This window comes from Myotis davidii, unplaced genomic scaffold (genome assembly GCF_000327345.1).
Source record: "Myotis davidii unplaced genomic scaffold, ASM32734v1 scaffold340, whole genome shotgun sequence".
NCBI lineage: Eukaryota > Metazoa > Chordata > Mammalia > Chiroptera > Vespertilionidae > Myotis > Myotis davidii.
Genome location: NW_006291970.1, coordinates 58,746 through 73,788, shown reverse-complemented (window position 1 = coordinate 73,788; position 15,043 = coordinate 58,746). Strand labels below are relative to the sequence as shown.

Genomic DNA, 15,043 nt, shown 5'->3' with positions numbered 1-15,043 from the left:
ACGTGGTGCACGATGCACCAGAACTGGCCCATGGAGTCCAGGTACTGGATGCCAAGGTGGAGCACCCACCACGAAGGCATGGTGCTTGAGGTCAGCGGGCTGGTGGTGAGTGCATTATGCTCACTGGGGTTATCGACCTGGCACAACTCTACTTGCAGGACACCTCCTGTCTCCATGACGAGATGCAGCCATGTGCAATGGTTGTCATCCTCATACAGCTAGGGCCCACGGATATCCAGGTAGATGGGGTGCGAGGTGAGGTGCACCTTCGAAGGTAGCTCGGCCATGACCCCTCCATGGTCCAAGGATCAATAGCCACAGCTTCTCAGAGCCTCTCGCTACTAGAGCCAGGGACCCCATCCCGTGTCCTATGAGTCTTTCATCAACTCAAGGACCATTTCCTCCATATTATCCTCCTTGATGTGGTGCACGATTCACCAGAACCGGCACCTGCAGTACAGGTACTGGTTCCCAGGTTGGATCGCCCAAATCAAAGGCATGGTGCTCGAGGACAGCGGGCTGGTGGTGAGAGGGATATACCCACTGGGGATGATCCTCCTTGACGTGGTGCACGATGCGCCAGAACCGGCACCTGCAGTCCAGGTACTGGTTCCCAGGTTGGATCGTCCACATCAAAGGCATGGTGCTCGAGGACAGCGGGCTGGTGGTGAGAGGGATATACCCACTGGGGATGTCTTCCTGGCGCAACCGTACTTGCAGTACACCTCCTCTCTCCATGAAGAGATGCAGCCACGTGCGCTGGTTCTTGTCCTCATACACCGAGGGCCCACGGTTCCTGAGGCAGACCGGGTGCGAGGTGAGGTGCATCTTCGAAGGGAGCTCGGCCATGAACCCTCCGTGGTCCAAGTAGCAACAGCCACAGCCTCTAGAGCCTCTTGCTACTTTGGTCCTGTTATCGAAAGACAGGGAATGGTGTCTCCAAAAGCATTTTACCTCGGCTTTTATCTTTATGTTTATTATGGTTGTGTTTGTTGTTCCCTTTGGTTTATTTTCCACATTTATAAATCTCAACTTTTCTTTCTTTTCAGCTTTAGATCTCTCTCCTAGAACAAACTGTAAAAAACTTACTTGAACTAAAATTTTACTCTGTGAAGGTAACAGGGTCGTATAGAATATTTTAAACAATTTTTAAATGAGTTGACATACAACCTTAGGTTCATTTCAGGGGTACACCCCAATTATCAGACATTATATAATGGACTAAGAAATCATGCAATTAATCTCAAACCCATCTGACACCATACACAGGTATTATAACATTACTAGAGGCTCAGTGCACAAAATTAATGCACTTGGCGGGTGTCCCTCAGTCAGGTCTGTGGCCCCTCTCAGTCCAGGACCCCTTGAGGAATGTCAAACTGACAGCTTAGGCCCGCTTTAGTGCTGCTCTGGAGGATCCCACCAACCCCTGTGCTCGGCAACTGTGAGCCTGGCCTTTGGCTGAGCGGTGCTCACCCTGTGGGAGTGCACTGAACACCAGTGGACAGCTCTTGCCATGAGCATCTGCCCGGGTGGTCAGTTTGTGTGTAGTGACCAATTTTTCTTCCATTTAGTTGATTTCCATTTTAGCCTTTAATATATAGGATTGCATTGACTCAATGCTCTACTTTACTGTGCCATGATGATTCTTTCGTTTTTTTTTTTTTCATAGAGTTTTACTGATTTCAGAGAGGAAGGGAGAGGAAGAGAAGTAAAGATCAATGGTGACAGAGAATCACGGGTTGGTTGCCTCCTGCATGCCCCCTACTGGGGATCAAGACTGTAACCCAGGCCTGTGCAATGACTGGGAATCAAATCAACTTCTCCTCGTTCCTAGGTTTAAGCTAAACAACAGAGCCATCCCAGCCAGGGTCCTTTCTCTTTTATTCTTCTCTTTTCTTTCCTTTTCTTTTCTTTTCTTTTCTTTTCTTTTCTTTTCTTTTCTTTTCTTTCTTTCCTTTCCTTTTCTTTTCTTTTGTCTTTTCTTTTCTTTCTTTCTTAATTAAAACTTTGTAGTTGGTTCAGCTTTTCTTTCTGTCCTCACACCACCACCTTCTTTCTGATCATCTCAGAGGGAAATCACAAACCATAGAACAAGGCACCCCATTCAAATCATATGCAAATAATATGCTGTACCTTTAACAGCTGGCAGAGGAACAAAGCTAATGTCTGCGTCCAGGTGGGCTTCTTCACAGTGGTCTTGCTTCTCAAGTGCTCGTGAGAGAGGCATACCAAAAAGTTCAGGGACAGACAGATACCTGGGATAGCTGATCAGCAAATTAGGAAGCAAAATGACAGGTGAAAGAGCAAGTAGGATTCCTGAGGTCTCATGGCATCAGTTATAGAATGTTCTCTCCCTTCACAAAACCTCAGCCATGCTCTTGGCAAGAGATGTATGGTTTTGCTGCTAAACTCACTTCATTCCACAAAGTCCAAATTCCTCCCTCATCAGACTCCATCCTCAATCCTTCCTCCTCCTCCTTCTCCTTCTCATACCATACACGTTTTTCTTACCTGTTCTTCTTGCTCTGATGGGAAAGTACCGTTCGTAGCTGCTTTCCTCTGTGACTGGTCTCCTCTCCCCACTGTCACCTGTAGAAGAAAGAAAATGGCCATGATACACATATTCCCAGGAGTCATGTACCAGGAATGTGTCCAGAAAAACAAGGTTCCCCGAACTCACACCCCGGAAACCAGTCGCATGAAACAGGTGCTGGTGGGGAAGGAAAGAAGTTTATTGAAGTGCCGGCAACCTGAGAAGATGGGGGAAGCTCATCCCAAAACTCATCTGCACATCTCAGTGCAAGCAGACGCTTTTATAAGGAGGGAGAGGCCAAACAGAGCAAAGAGGTCAGGGGGCAGGGCTTGAGAAGTTCTCTTCGTGCCCACAGGCACAGTCCAATCTGATAAGAATCTTGCAAGTGGTCAGGTGACAGTAGATTGTGCGTCATCCTAGGGTGGAAAAAATGGTGAGGTCAGTTGTAATTCCCATGAATTACATGAATTCATGCAATTACTGTGACATGAATTCTGAGGTGCTTCGTACATCTTCAAGGCGTTTCCACCCTTTGAAAAAGTCAAATAGGCTCTAGTCGGTTTGGCTCAGTGGATAGAGTGTAAGCCTTCGAACTTAATAGTCTGGGATTTGATTCCCAGTCAAGGGCACATGCCCAGGTGTGGGCTTGATTCCCAGTGAGGGACTTGCAGGAGGCAGCCGATCCATGATTCTCTCATCAAGGATGTTTCTAACTCTCTCCCTCTCCCTTCCTCTCTGAAATCAATAAATATATATTTGGAAAAAAAAGTCTCTTTCCACTTATCGAAACTAACTCGTGGGCTAGGTCGCCTTTAAATGGCTACACACCTGGTGTATAAAACCAAAAAAAAAATAATAAACTATTTTAAAACAATGTGAATTTAGTCTGAATGCAACCCTTGCTTAAAATTTTTAAATATTTTTATTGACTCAGAGAGGAATGAAAAGCGAGAGGGAGAGAAACATCCATGATGAGAGAGAATCATGGATTGGCCGCCTCCCACAGGCACCCTATTGGGGATCGAGCCCACATTCCGGGCATGTGCCCTTGATGGGGAATCAAACCGTGAACTCCTGGTTGATAGGTCGACAATCAGCCGCTGAACCACACCGGCTGATCCCGAAGTGCAATATTTTGATTTTGAGAAACACACCTCAGAAACACATCCGCACGGTCCCCAGTCCTTGGCCTTAAAGGTCTCAATTTGCATTTGCAAACACTCTCTTGCAAGAGCAGAATTTATTTTTTAAAGAAATATATTTTATTGATTTTTTACAGAGAGGAAGTGAGAGGGAGAGTGAGTTGGAAACATCGATAAAAGAGAAACATCGTTCAGCTGACTCCTGCACACTCCCTACTGGGGATGAGCCCACAGCCAAGATACATGCCCTTGACTGGAATCGAACCTGGGTCCATTCAGTCTGCGGGCCAACGCTCTATCCACTGAGCTAAACCGGTTTGGGCCTGCAATAGGAGAATTTAATCAGCAGTCAGTGATCTCTTTAATGCAAACATGGATGTCCTGATATTGACATCTGGGACTCCCTCCAGCTCGCTCTCCTGCCGCCTCTCTCTGGTGCGGTGCAAGATGAATTTTATGATCACTGGGCTTTGTTTGGGGCTGTTTAGTACTAAACACAACTAAAAACACAAATGCATACAGAGCTAGATGCTAAAGACACACATAGAGTCAGTTCGAGACTTCAGGAGAGGAGCCCTGGAATCCCTCATAATTCCTCAAAGGAAAGAGATGATTAGCATAAAACACCTGTAATTCCCCAATCATTCGTTCTTTTTATAGAGAAGGTAGTATCGGTTGAAGAACCTCAGATCAAACAATGAGAACCCTGGTCATTGAAATGAAAACTATTTCCAGGGATGTCTTTGAGCCTTGTCTACCAGAGCTGGTCTAAAATTTTCAGGCCTAAGTTCTTTTTCTTTGACTTTCTCTGTTTAATATATTTTTACTAGAGCCCCGGAGCACGAATTCAGAAACCAGTGTGGTCCCTCAGCCTGGCCGGCGGGATCAGGCCAAAAGTAGCTTTCAGACATCTCCCGAGTGGTTCCAGATTATGTGAGGGCACAGGGCAGGCCAAGGCACCCCACCGGTGCCCCATTACGTCTAGGGAGGGACACGGGAGGTTGGCTAGCTGGTGAGGGACCTTGTGAGGGCTCCAGGGTGTGTCCAACATGTTTCACTCAGTCCAGAACATCCAGACTAGAGCAACAATGTAACCTACCAGTCTAAATGTTTTGTCCCTGGTTGTCAATGCATGTCATAGTGACCAGTTGAGCAACCTTAGTATATCATTTGCATATTATGCTTTAATTGGTTGAACAGATGACCGGTTGACTGGACACTTAGCATATTAGGCTTTAATTATATAGGATTGATTTCATACATGAAGGGAGCGGGAAAAATCAATGATGAGTGAGAATCATACATTGGGTGCCTCCTGCACACCCCCTACTGGGGATGGAGCCCAAAACCAGAGCATGTGCCCTTGAACAAAATCAAACCAGGGACCTTCAAGAGTCCACAGTCCAACCCTCAATCCACTGAGCCTATCAAGCTAGGGCTCATTGGTTAATTCTTGTTGTGCCCTGACCAGGAATGGAACCGTGAACTCTGGGTTCATAGGTCGTCCCTCAACCACTAAGCAACACCAGCTTGGCTCAAAATGCTTTTATTGATTTGAGAGAGAGAGAGAGAGTCAGAGAGAGACAGACAGAGAAAGAAAGGAGGAGGAAGAGAAGAAGAAGAAGAAGAAGAAGAAGAAGAAGAAGAAGAACAAGAAGCAGAAGAACAAGAAGAAAGAGAGAGAGAGAGAGAGAGATCAATGTGCCCTCTCATCCAGGGCGTTGCAGGTAGAACAACAGAGCTTATTAAAAAGGTGCACAGAACTATACACCTTCTACTGGCAGGATAGCAGGACAGGGGCTCAGGTTGACAAGAGCCAGGGACCCCAGCACATGTCCTATGTGTTTGCCCGCAGCTCAAGGATCATTTCCTCCACGCCATTCTCCTTGACGTGGTGCACAATGCGCCAGAACCGGCACATGGGGTCCACGTACTGGCCTACAGGGTTGAGCCTCCACATCCAAGGCATGATGATAGAGGTCAGTGGGCTGTTGGTGACTTCGATATCCTCACTGGGGATGTATTCCTGGTGCAACAGTATTTGCAGGACACCTACTGTGTCCACGACAAGATGCAGCCACGTGCGCTGGTCCTCGTCCTCATACACTGCGTGCCCACGGATCCTCAGGCAGTACGGGTGCGAGGTGAGGTGCACCTTCACAGGGAGGTTGGCCATGACCCTTCTGTGGTTCAAGTAGCACAGCCACAGCTTCTCAGAGCCTTTTGCTACTTTGGTCCTGGTATCGAAAGAAAGGGGATGGGGTCTCCAAATGCATTTTACCTCGGCTTTTATATTTATGGTGTTTAAGGTTGTGTTTGTGGTTCCCTTTGGTTTATTTTGCAAATTTATAAATCTCAACTTTTCTTTCTTTGTAGCTTTAGATCTCTCTTTTTGAACAACCTGTACAAAACCTACTTGAAGTAAAGTATGACTCTGTGAAGGGAACATGGTCCTATGGAATTTTAAAAACATTTTTAAAATGAGTTAACATAGAACATTAGGTTCATTTCAGGGGTACACCCCAATGATTAGACATTATATAATGGACTAAGAAATCATACAATTAATCTCATACCCATCTGACACCATACACAGTTATAATATTACTAGTTGAATTTTAAAACATTTTTGAAATGACAGTTGACATACAAACTTAGGTTCATTTCAGGGGTACACCCCAATGATTAGACATTATATAATGGACTCAGAAATGATGCAATTAATCTCATACCCATCTGACACCATACACAGTTATAATATTACTAGAGGCTCAGTGCACAAACTTTATACACTTTGGGGGGGGGGGTTGATCAGCCAATCCTGTGGCCTCTCCCAGTCCAGGACCACGTAAGGGATGTCTAAGTGACCTCTTAAGCCTGCGTTAGTGCTGCCGTGTGGCTCCCACCAACCCCTGTGCTCGGCAGCTGTGATCTTGGCATTTGTCTGATCAGCGCTCCCCCTGTGGGAGTGCACTGACCACCTGTGGACATCTCCTGCCATGAGTATCTGCCCCCATTGGTCAATGTGTGTCATAGCAACCAGTCCTTCTGCCATTTGGTTGATTTGAATAGTAGCCTTTTATTATATAGGATTGCATTGACTCAATGCTCTACTTTACTGTGCCATGACTATTCTTTTGGTATTTTGAAATAGTTTTACTGATTTCAGAGAGGAAGGGAGAGGGAGAGAAAGAGAAAAAATAGATCAATGATGACAGGGAATCATGGATTGTTTGGCTTCTGCACACCTCCAACTGGGGATCAAGACTATAACCCGGGCATGTGCCCTGACAGGGAATCAAACTGTGATCTCCTGGTTCCTCAGTTGAAGCTAAACAACTGAGCCATGCAAGCCGGGCTCTTTTCTCTTCTGTTATTTTTATTCTTTTCATTTCATTTCATTTCTTTTCTTCTCTTCTCTTTTTTTTAAATTAAAACTTTGTAGTTGGTTCAACTTTTCTTTTTGTCCTGACAACACCACGTTCTTTCTGATCATCTCAGAGGGAACTCACAAACCATAGACCAAGCCCCTCATAGAAATAACATGCAAATAATATGCTTTACCTTTAACAGCTGGCCGAGGAACAAAGCTAACGTCTGTGTCCAGGTGGGTTTCTTAAAAGTGGTCTTGCTTCTCAGGTGCTGTTGAGAGAGGCAAGACCAAAAGATTCAGGGACAGACAGATACCTGGGATAGATGATCAGGCATACAGGAAGCAAAGAGACAGGTGAAACAGCAAGTAAGATTTGTGAGGTCTCATAACATCACTTACAGATGATCTCTCCCTTCCTCAAACTTCAGCCAAGCTCTTGGCAAGAGCTGTATGATTTTGCTGCTAAACTCACTTCAGTCCACAAAGTCCAAATTCCTCCCTCAGATCAGACTCCATCCCCAATCCTTCCTCCTCCTCCTCCTCCCATTCATCTTTTTCTGACCTGTTCTTCTATCTCTGAAGGCAAAGGCCCGTTCTTCACTCCTTTCCTGTGTGACTGGTCTCTGCTTCCACCTCTCAACTGCAGAAGAAAGAGCATGACCATGACACACATATTCCCAGGAGTCCATGTACTAGTAATGTATCCATAAAAACAAGGATCCCCTGACTCACACCCCAGAAAGCAGTCCTGAGAGACAGGTGGTGGTGAGGTAGGAAAGAGGTTTATTCAGGTGCCGGCAACCTGAGAAGATGGGGAAAGAACGTCCCAAAACCCATCTGCAAATCTCCGTTCAGGCAGAGGCTTTTATAAGGAGGAAGAGGCCACACAGAGAAAAGAGGTCAGTGGGCGGGGCTTGAGAAGTTCTCTACGTGACCACAGGCACAGTTAAATCTGATAAGGATGTTGCAAGTGGTCAGGTGATGGTCCAGTGTGCATCATCCTAGACTTTGTCCTCCTGGTTCTAAGGTTGAAGGTCATCAAATCTCCCAGAACTGGGAAGTCAGAGTTTATATCTTCTAAAATTAGTTCCTAGGATTCTTATACAAACATGCTGTTTACCTAAAAGCTTAATTATTAGTCACAGTCTGCATTTACAGGAACAATGTGGAAAGAATGGGAGGTGAGTTGTAATTCCCACTGTGACATGAATGCTGAGATGCTTCAAGGCGTTTCCACCCTTTGAAAAAGTCAAATTAGCCCTGGCTGGTTTGGCTCAGTGGATAGAGTGTCGGCCTTGGACCTGAAGGGTCCTGGGTTCCAATCCCGGTCAAGGCACATTCCCAGGTTGTTGGCTTGATCTCCAGTGAGGGACTTGCAGGAGGCAGTGATCCATGATTCTCTCTCATCATGGATGTTTCTAACTCTCTCCCTCTCCTTTCCTCTCTGAAATCAATACAAATATCTTTCAAAAAAAAAGGCCAAGGCTCTATCCACTGAACCAAACCAGCTTGGGCGCTAGGTAGTATTTAAATGACTACCCACCTGGTATGGTAATTCAAAAATTAATAAACCATTTTAAAACAATGTGCATTTAATCTGAATGCAACAATTGCTAATAGTTTTAAAAAAATTTTTTTTGACTCAGAGAGGAAGGGAAATGGAGAGGGAGAGAAACATCCAATCATTGATGGGCCGCCTGCCACACGCACCCAACTGGCGATTGAGCCCGCAACCTGGGCATGTGCCCTTGACCGGGAATCAAACCATGACCTCCTTCTATATTGGTAGTCGCTCAACCATTGAGCAATCCCAGCCAGGCCGAAAGTGCCATATATTGAATATGAGAAACACACCTTAGAAACACAACCCTCACGCTCCCCAGTCCTCAGCCTTAAAGGTCTCAATGTGCATTTACAAACACTTTCCTGCAAGAGGAGAATTTAATCATCAGTCACTTATCTCTTTAATGCAACCATGGATGCCCTGAAATTGATTTCTGGGGCTCCCTCCAGCTTCCTCTACAGCCCCCTCTGTTGGTGTGATGCTAGATGAATTTTATGATCGCTGGGATTTGTTTGGGGCTGTTTAGCGCTACACACAATTAAAAACCCAAAGGCATCCAGAGCTAGACACTAAAGCCATACACAGAGCCGGCTCGAGCCTTCAGGAGATGAGCCCTGGCATCCCCCGTAATTCCTCAAAGGAAAGAGATGATCAGCATAAAACACCCGTAATCACCCAAGCATTCACTCTTTTTTGGAGAGGGTAGTATGGGTTGACGAACCTCAGGAGATAAAACAATGAGAACGCTGGTCATTGAAATGAAAACTATTTCCAGTGATGTTTTTGAGCCTTGTCTACCGGGGCTGGGCTAATATTTTCAGGCTTAAGGTCTTTAACCCTTTCCCCAGCAGAAACGTGTATACTCGTTTTCACAAAATGTTCTTTTTCAGTCGTCGACAAGTATACTAAGAAAATATGGTAAAAAAATATGGTTTATAGGAAGACGAGTTACAAACTGTTTTCATAACCAGCATCAAAAATACTATATAGAACCAAAATAAAAAAATTAGTCTGAAAAAGAAACGTTTTTAACAAAAAAATTGTTGGGGAAGGGGTTAACTTTGTCTTTCTCTGTTTAATATATATTTACTAGAGGCCAGGTGCACGAATTCATACACCAGTGTGGTCCCTCAGCCTGGCCTGCGGGATCAGGCCAAAACCGGCTCTCTGACATCTCCTGAGGGGTCCCAGATTATGAGAGGGCAGAGGCCAGGCCACGGCACACCACCGGTGCCCCATTAGGTCTGGGGAGGGACACGGAGGTTGGTCAGCTGGGGAGGGACCTTGTGAGGGCTCCAGGGTCTGTCCAGCATGTCTCACTCAGTCCTGATCAGCACGACTAGAGCAACAATCTGACCTACCCGTCTGAATGTCTTGTCCCTGGTGGTCAATGGATGTCATAGTGACCAGTTGAGCAACCTTAGTATATCATTTACATATTATGCTTTGATTGGTTGAACGGATGACCAGTTGACTGGAAACTTAGCATATTAGGGTTTTATTATATAGGATTGGTTTCATAGAGGAGAGGAGCGAGAAACATCAATGATGAGAGAGAATCATACATCGGGTGCCTCCTGCACGTCCCTCACTGGGGATCGAGCCCACAACCACAGCATGTGCCCTTGACCAGAATCGAACCTGGGACCTTCTGCAGTCTACAGTCCAACCCTCGCACCACTGAGACAAACATGATAGGACTGATAGGTCAATTCTTGTCTGTGCCCTTACCAGGAATCCAACCATGACTTCCAGGTTCATAGGTCATCCCTCAACCACTCAGAAACACCTTCTTGGTTCAAAATGCTTTTATTGATTTCAGAGAGAGGGAGATAGACATAGAGATAAGAATAGACAGAGAGAGAGAGAGAAAGGAGGAGGAGGAGGAGGAAGAGGAGAAGGAGGAGAAGAAGATGAACAACAACAACAAGAACAAGAAGAAACAGAGAGAGAGAGAGAGAGAGAGAGAGAGAGAGAGAGAGAGAGAGAGATCAATGTGCCCTCGCACACAGGTGGTGGCAGATAGAACAACGGAGCTTAGTAAATGGTGAACAGAACTATACATGTCCCACCAGAAGGCCAGCAGGACTTGGGCTCAGGTTGACAGGAGCCAGGGACCCCATCACGTGTCCTAGGGGTCACCCATAAGCTCAAGGATCATTTCCTCCACTCCATCCTCCTTGAAGTGGTGCACGATGCCGCAGAACCGGCAAATGTGGTCCTCGTACTGGCCTTCAGGGTGGAGCGTCCACATCAAAGGCATGATGCTGGAGGTGAGCAGGCTTTTGGTGATTGCGATATGCCCAATGGGTACGTCTTCCTGGCGCAACAGTACTTGCAAGACACCTCCTGTCTCCATGAAGATATGCAGCCATGTGCGATCATTCTTGTCCTCATACAACCAGGGCCCATGGATTCTCAGGCAGTTGGGGTGCGAGGTGAGGTGTACCTTCGACGGGAGCTCGGCCATGACCCTTCCATGGTCCAAGGAGCAATAGCCACAGCTTCTCAAAGCCTCTCGCTACTTTGGTCCTGTTATCGAAAGACAGGGGATGGGGTCTCCAAATGCATTTACCTTGGCTTTTATCTTTATGGATTTTACGGTTGTGTTTTTGGTTGCCTTTGGTTTATTTTGCAAAGTTATAAATCTCAACTCTTCTTTCTTTTGAGCTTTAGACCGCTCTACTAGAACAAACTGTACAAAACGTACTTAAAGTAAAATTTGACTCTGTGAAGGTAACACAGTCGTATAGAATATTAAAACATTTTTTATATGAGTTGACATACAACCTTAGGTTCATTTCAGGGTTATACCCCAATGATTACACATTATATAATGGACTAAGAAATCATGCAATTAATCTCATACCCATCTGACACCATACACAGTTATAATATTACTAGAGGCACAGTGCACAAAATTCATGTACTTGGCGGCGGTCCCTCGGTCAGGTCTGTGGCAACTTGCAGTCTGGGACCCCTTGAGGGCTGTCCATCTGACAGCTTAGGCACTCTTTAGTGTTGCTGTGGAGGCTCCAACCAAGCCCTGTGCTCGGCAACTGTGAGCCTGGCTTTTGGCTGTGCGGCGCTCCCCCTGTGGGAGTACACTGACCACCAGTGGAGCGCTCCTGCCATGAGCATCTGCCCCAGTGGTCAGTGTTTATCATACGACCAGTCATTCTGCCGATTTTCAATTTGCTTATTAGCCTTTTATTATATAGGATTGCATTGACTCAATGCTCTACTTTACTGTGCCATGACTATTCTTTCATTTTTTTCATATAGTTTTACTGATTTCACAGAAGAAGGGAGAGGGAGAGAAAGAGAAAAAAAGATCAATGATGACATAGAATCACAGATTGGTGCCTCCTGCACACCTCCTACTGGGGATTAAGACTGTAACTCGGGCATTTGCCATCACTGGGCATCAAATCATCATGCCTTGGTTCCTAGGTTTAAGCTAAACAACTGAGCCATGCCAGCCGGGCTCTTTTCATTTCTCTTTTTTACTTTTTCTTCATTAAAACTTTGTTGTTGGATTAACTTTTCTTTCAGTCCTGACACCACCACCTTCTTTCTGATCATCTCAGAGGGAACTCACAAACCATAGAAAAACCCACCCCATGCAAATAATATTCAAATAATATGCTTTACCTTTTCCAGCTGGCAGAGGATCAAAGCTAATTCAGCGTCCAGGTAGGCTTCTTAACAGAGGTCTTGCTTCTCAGGTGCTGGTGAGAGAGGCAAGACCAAAATGTTCATGGACAGACAGTGGGATATATGATCAGGCAAACAGGAAGCAAAGAGACCAGTGAAATAGCAAGTAGGATTCCTGAGGTCTCATAACATCACTTATAGAATGATCTCTCCCTTCCCCAAACCTCAGTCATGCTCCTGGCAAGAGCTATATGGTTGTGCTGCTAAACTCACTACAGTCCACAAAGCCCAACATCCACCCTCAGATCAGACTCCATCCCCATTCCTTCCTCCTCCTCTTACAATCCACCCTTTTCTTACATGTTCTTCCTGCTCTGAAGGCAAAGTTCCGTTCTTTGATCCTTTCCTCTGTGACCAGTCTCTGCTTCTGCCTGTCACCTTCAGAAGAAGAACATGACCATGATACACATATTCCCAAGAGTCCATGTGGCAGGGAAGTGTCCAGAAAAACAAGGCTCCCCTGACTCACACCCCAGAAACCAGTCCCGGGAGACCGGTGGTCATCAGGATAGGAAGAGGTTTATTCAGGTGCCGGCAACATCAGAAGATGGGGGAAGCTCGTCCCCAAACTCATCTGCACATCTCAGTACAGGCAGAGCATTTTTTAAGGAGGGAGAGGCCAAAAAGAGCAAAGAGGTCAGGGGGCGGGGCTTGAGAAGTTCTCTATGTGTCAACAAGCACAATCCAATCTGATAAGGATCTTTCAAGTGGTCAGGTGACAGTACAGTGTGCGTCATCCTAGACTTTGTCCTCCTGGTTCTAAGGTCGAAGGTCAGAAAATCTCTCAGAACTGGGAAGGTCAGAGCTTATATCTTCTAAAATTAGTTCCTAGGATTCTTATACAAACATGCTATTTACCTACCAGCTTCATTATTAGTCAGAGTCTGTATTTACAGGAACAATGTGGAAAGAATGGGGAGGTGAGTTGTAATTCCCACTGTGACATGAATGCTGAGATGGTTCAAGACGTTTCCACACTTTGAAAATGTCAAATTGGCCCTGGCTGGTTTTGCTCAGTGGATAGGGTTTTGGCCTGCGTACTGAATGGTCCTGGGTTTGATTCCCGATACACGGCACATGCTCAGGTTGTAGGCTTGATCCCCAGTGAGGGACTTGCAGGAATCGACTGATCCATGATTCTCTCATCTTGGATGTTTCTAACTCTCTCCCTCTCCCTTCCTCTCTGAAATCATTAAAAATATATCTGAAAAAAAGGCAGACGCTCTATTCCCTTAGACAAACCTGCTCGGGTGCTAGATCATCTTTAAATGACAACCCACCTGGTATATTAAATAGAAAACTAATAATCTCTTTTAATACAATGTGCATGTGATCTAAATGCAACAATTGCTAATATTTTTTAAATGTTTTTATTGACTCAGTGAGGAAGGGACAGAGATAGGGAGAGATACATCCATGATGAGAGAGAATCATGGATTGGCCGCCTCCCCCACGCCCCCTACTGCCGATCGAGCCCGCAACCTGGGCATGTGCCCTTGACTGGGAAGCAAACCATGACCTCCTGGTTGATAGGTTGATGCTCAACGTCTGAGCCACGCTGGACAGGTCCGATGTGCAATATTTTGAATATGAGAAACACACCTTAGAAACACATCCCTCATGCTCCCAAGTCCTCAGCCTTAAAGGTCTCAATGTGCTTTTGCAAACACATTCCTGAAAGAGGAGAATTTAATCAGCAATAAGTGATCTCTTTAATGCAACCATGGATGTCCTGAAATTGATTTCTGGGGCTCCCCCCTTAACCCCCTCTAGCCGGCTCTCTCTGGTGCGATTGTGGTAGAATTTTATGATAGTTGGGCTTTGTTTGGGGCTGTTTAGTGCTAAACACAATTAATACCCAAATGAACACACAGAGGCGGCTGAAGCCTCCGGTAGATGAGCCCTGGTATCCCTCGTAATTCCTCAAAAAAAGGGATATTCAGCATAAAATACCCGTAAACCCCCAAACAATCGTTCTTTTTTTGAAGTGGGTCGTATGGGTTGACCAACCTCAGGAGATCAAACAATGAGAACACTGGTCATTGAAATGAAAACTATTTCCAGTGATGTCTTCGAGCCTAGTCTACCGGGGCTGGGCTAATATTTTCAGGATTAAGGTCTTTATCTTTGTCTTTCTCTGTTTAATATATATTTACTAGAGGCCAGGTGCACGAATTTGTGCGCCAGTGTGGTCCCTCGGCCTGGCTTGTGAGATCTGGATGTAACCAGCTCTCTGACATCCCCCAAGGGTTCCCAGATTGCGAGTGGATTCTGTCCAACGCAAGTGACCCCACTGGTGCACGATCGGGTCCAGGGTGTGATATGGGAATTTGGCCAGCTGGAGAGGGACCATGGGAGGCCTCTAGGGTGTGTCCGGCCCACCTCCCTCGGTCCCGATCAGCCAGACCTCATCAGCAAGCTAACCTACCATTCTGAATGTCTTGTCCCTGGTGGTCAATGCATATCATAGTGAGCAGTTGAGCAACCTTAGTATATTATTTGCATATTATGCTTTAATTGGTTGAACAGATGTCCAGTCGAATGGACGCTTAGCATATTAGACTTTTATTATATAAGATTGATTTCATACAGGAAGGAAGAGAGAAACATCAATGATGAGAGAGAATCATACATCAGGTGCCTACTGCATGCCCCCTACTGGGATCGAGCCCACAACCAGAGAATGTGGCCTTGAACAGAATCGAACCTGT

General features: G+C 45.7%; 1 protein-coding gene and 1 pseudogene across 1 annotated transcript; both read right to left on the bottom strand.

The window, feature by feature from the left end:
- Positions 1–5,515: 5,515 nt before the first annotated feature.
- Positions 5,516–5,854, bottom strand: LOC102761406 (protein p13 MTCP-1-like). The gene has a single exon (XM_015565046.1). The coding sequence runs from the start codon at positions 5,852–5,854 to the stop codon at positions 5,516–5,518; it is 339 nt and encodes a 112-aa protein (XP_015420532.1).
- Positions 5,855–10,746: 4,892 nt separating this feature from the next.
- Positions 10,747–11,085, bottom strand: LOC102761122 (annotated as a pseudogene).
- Positions 11,086–15,043: the final 3,958 nt, after the last annotated feature.

What these genes read in the sequence shown, in the direction of transcription:
- LOC102761406 (XM_015565046.1), bottom strand. Translation starts at nt 5,854, where the DNA reads ATGGCCAACCTCCCTGTGAAGGTGCACCTCACCTCGCACCCGTACTGC.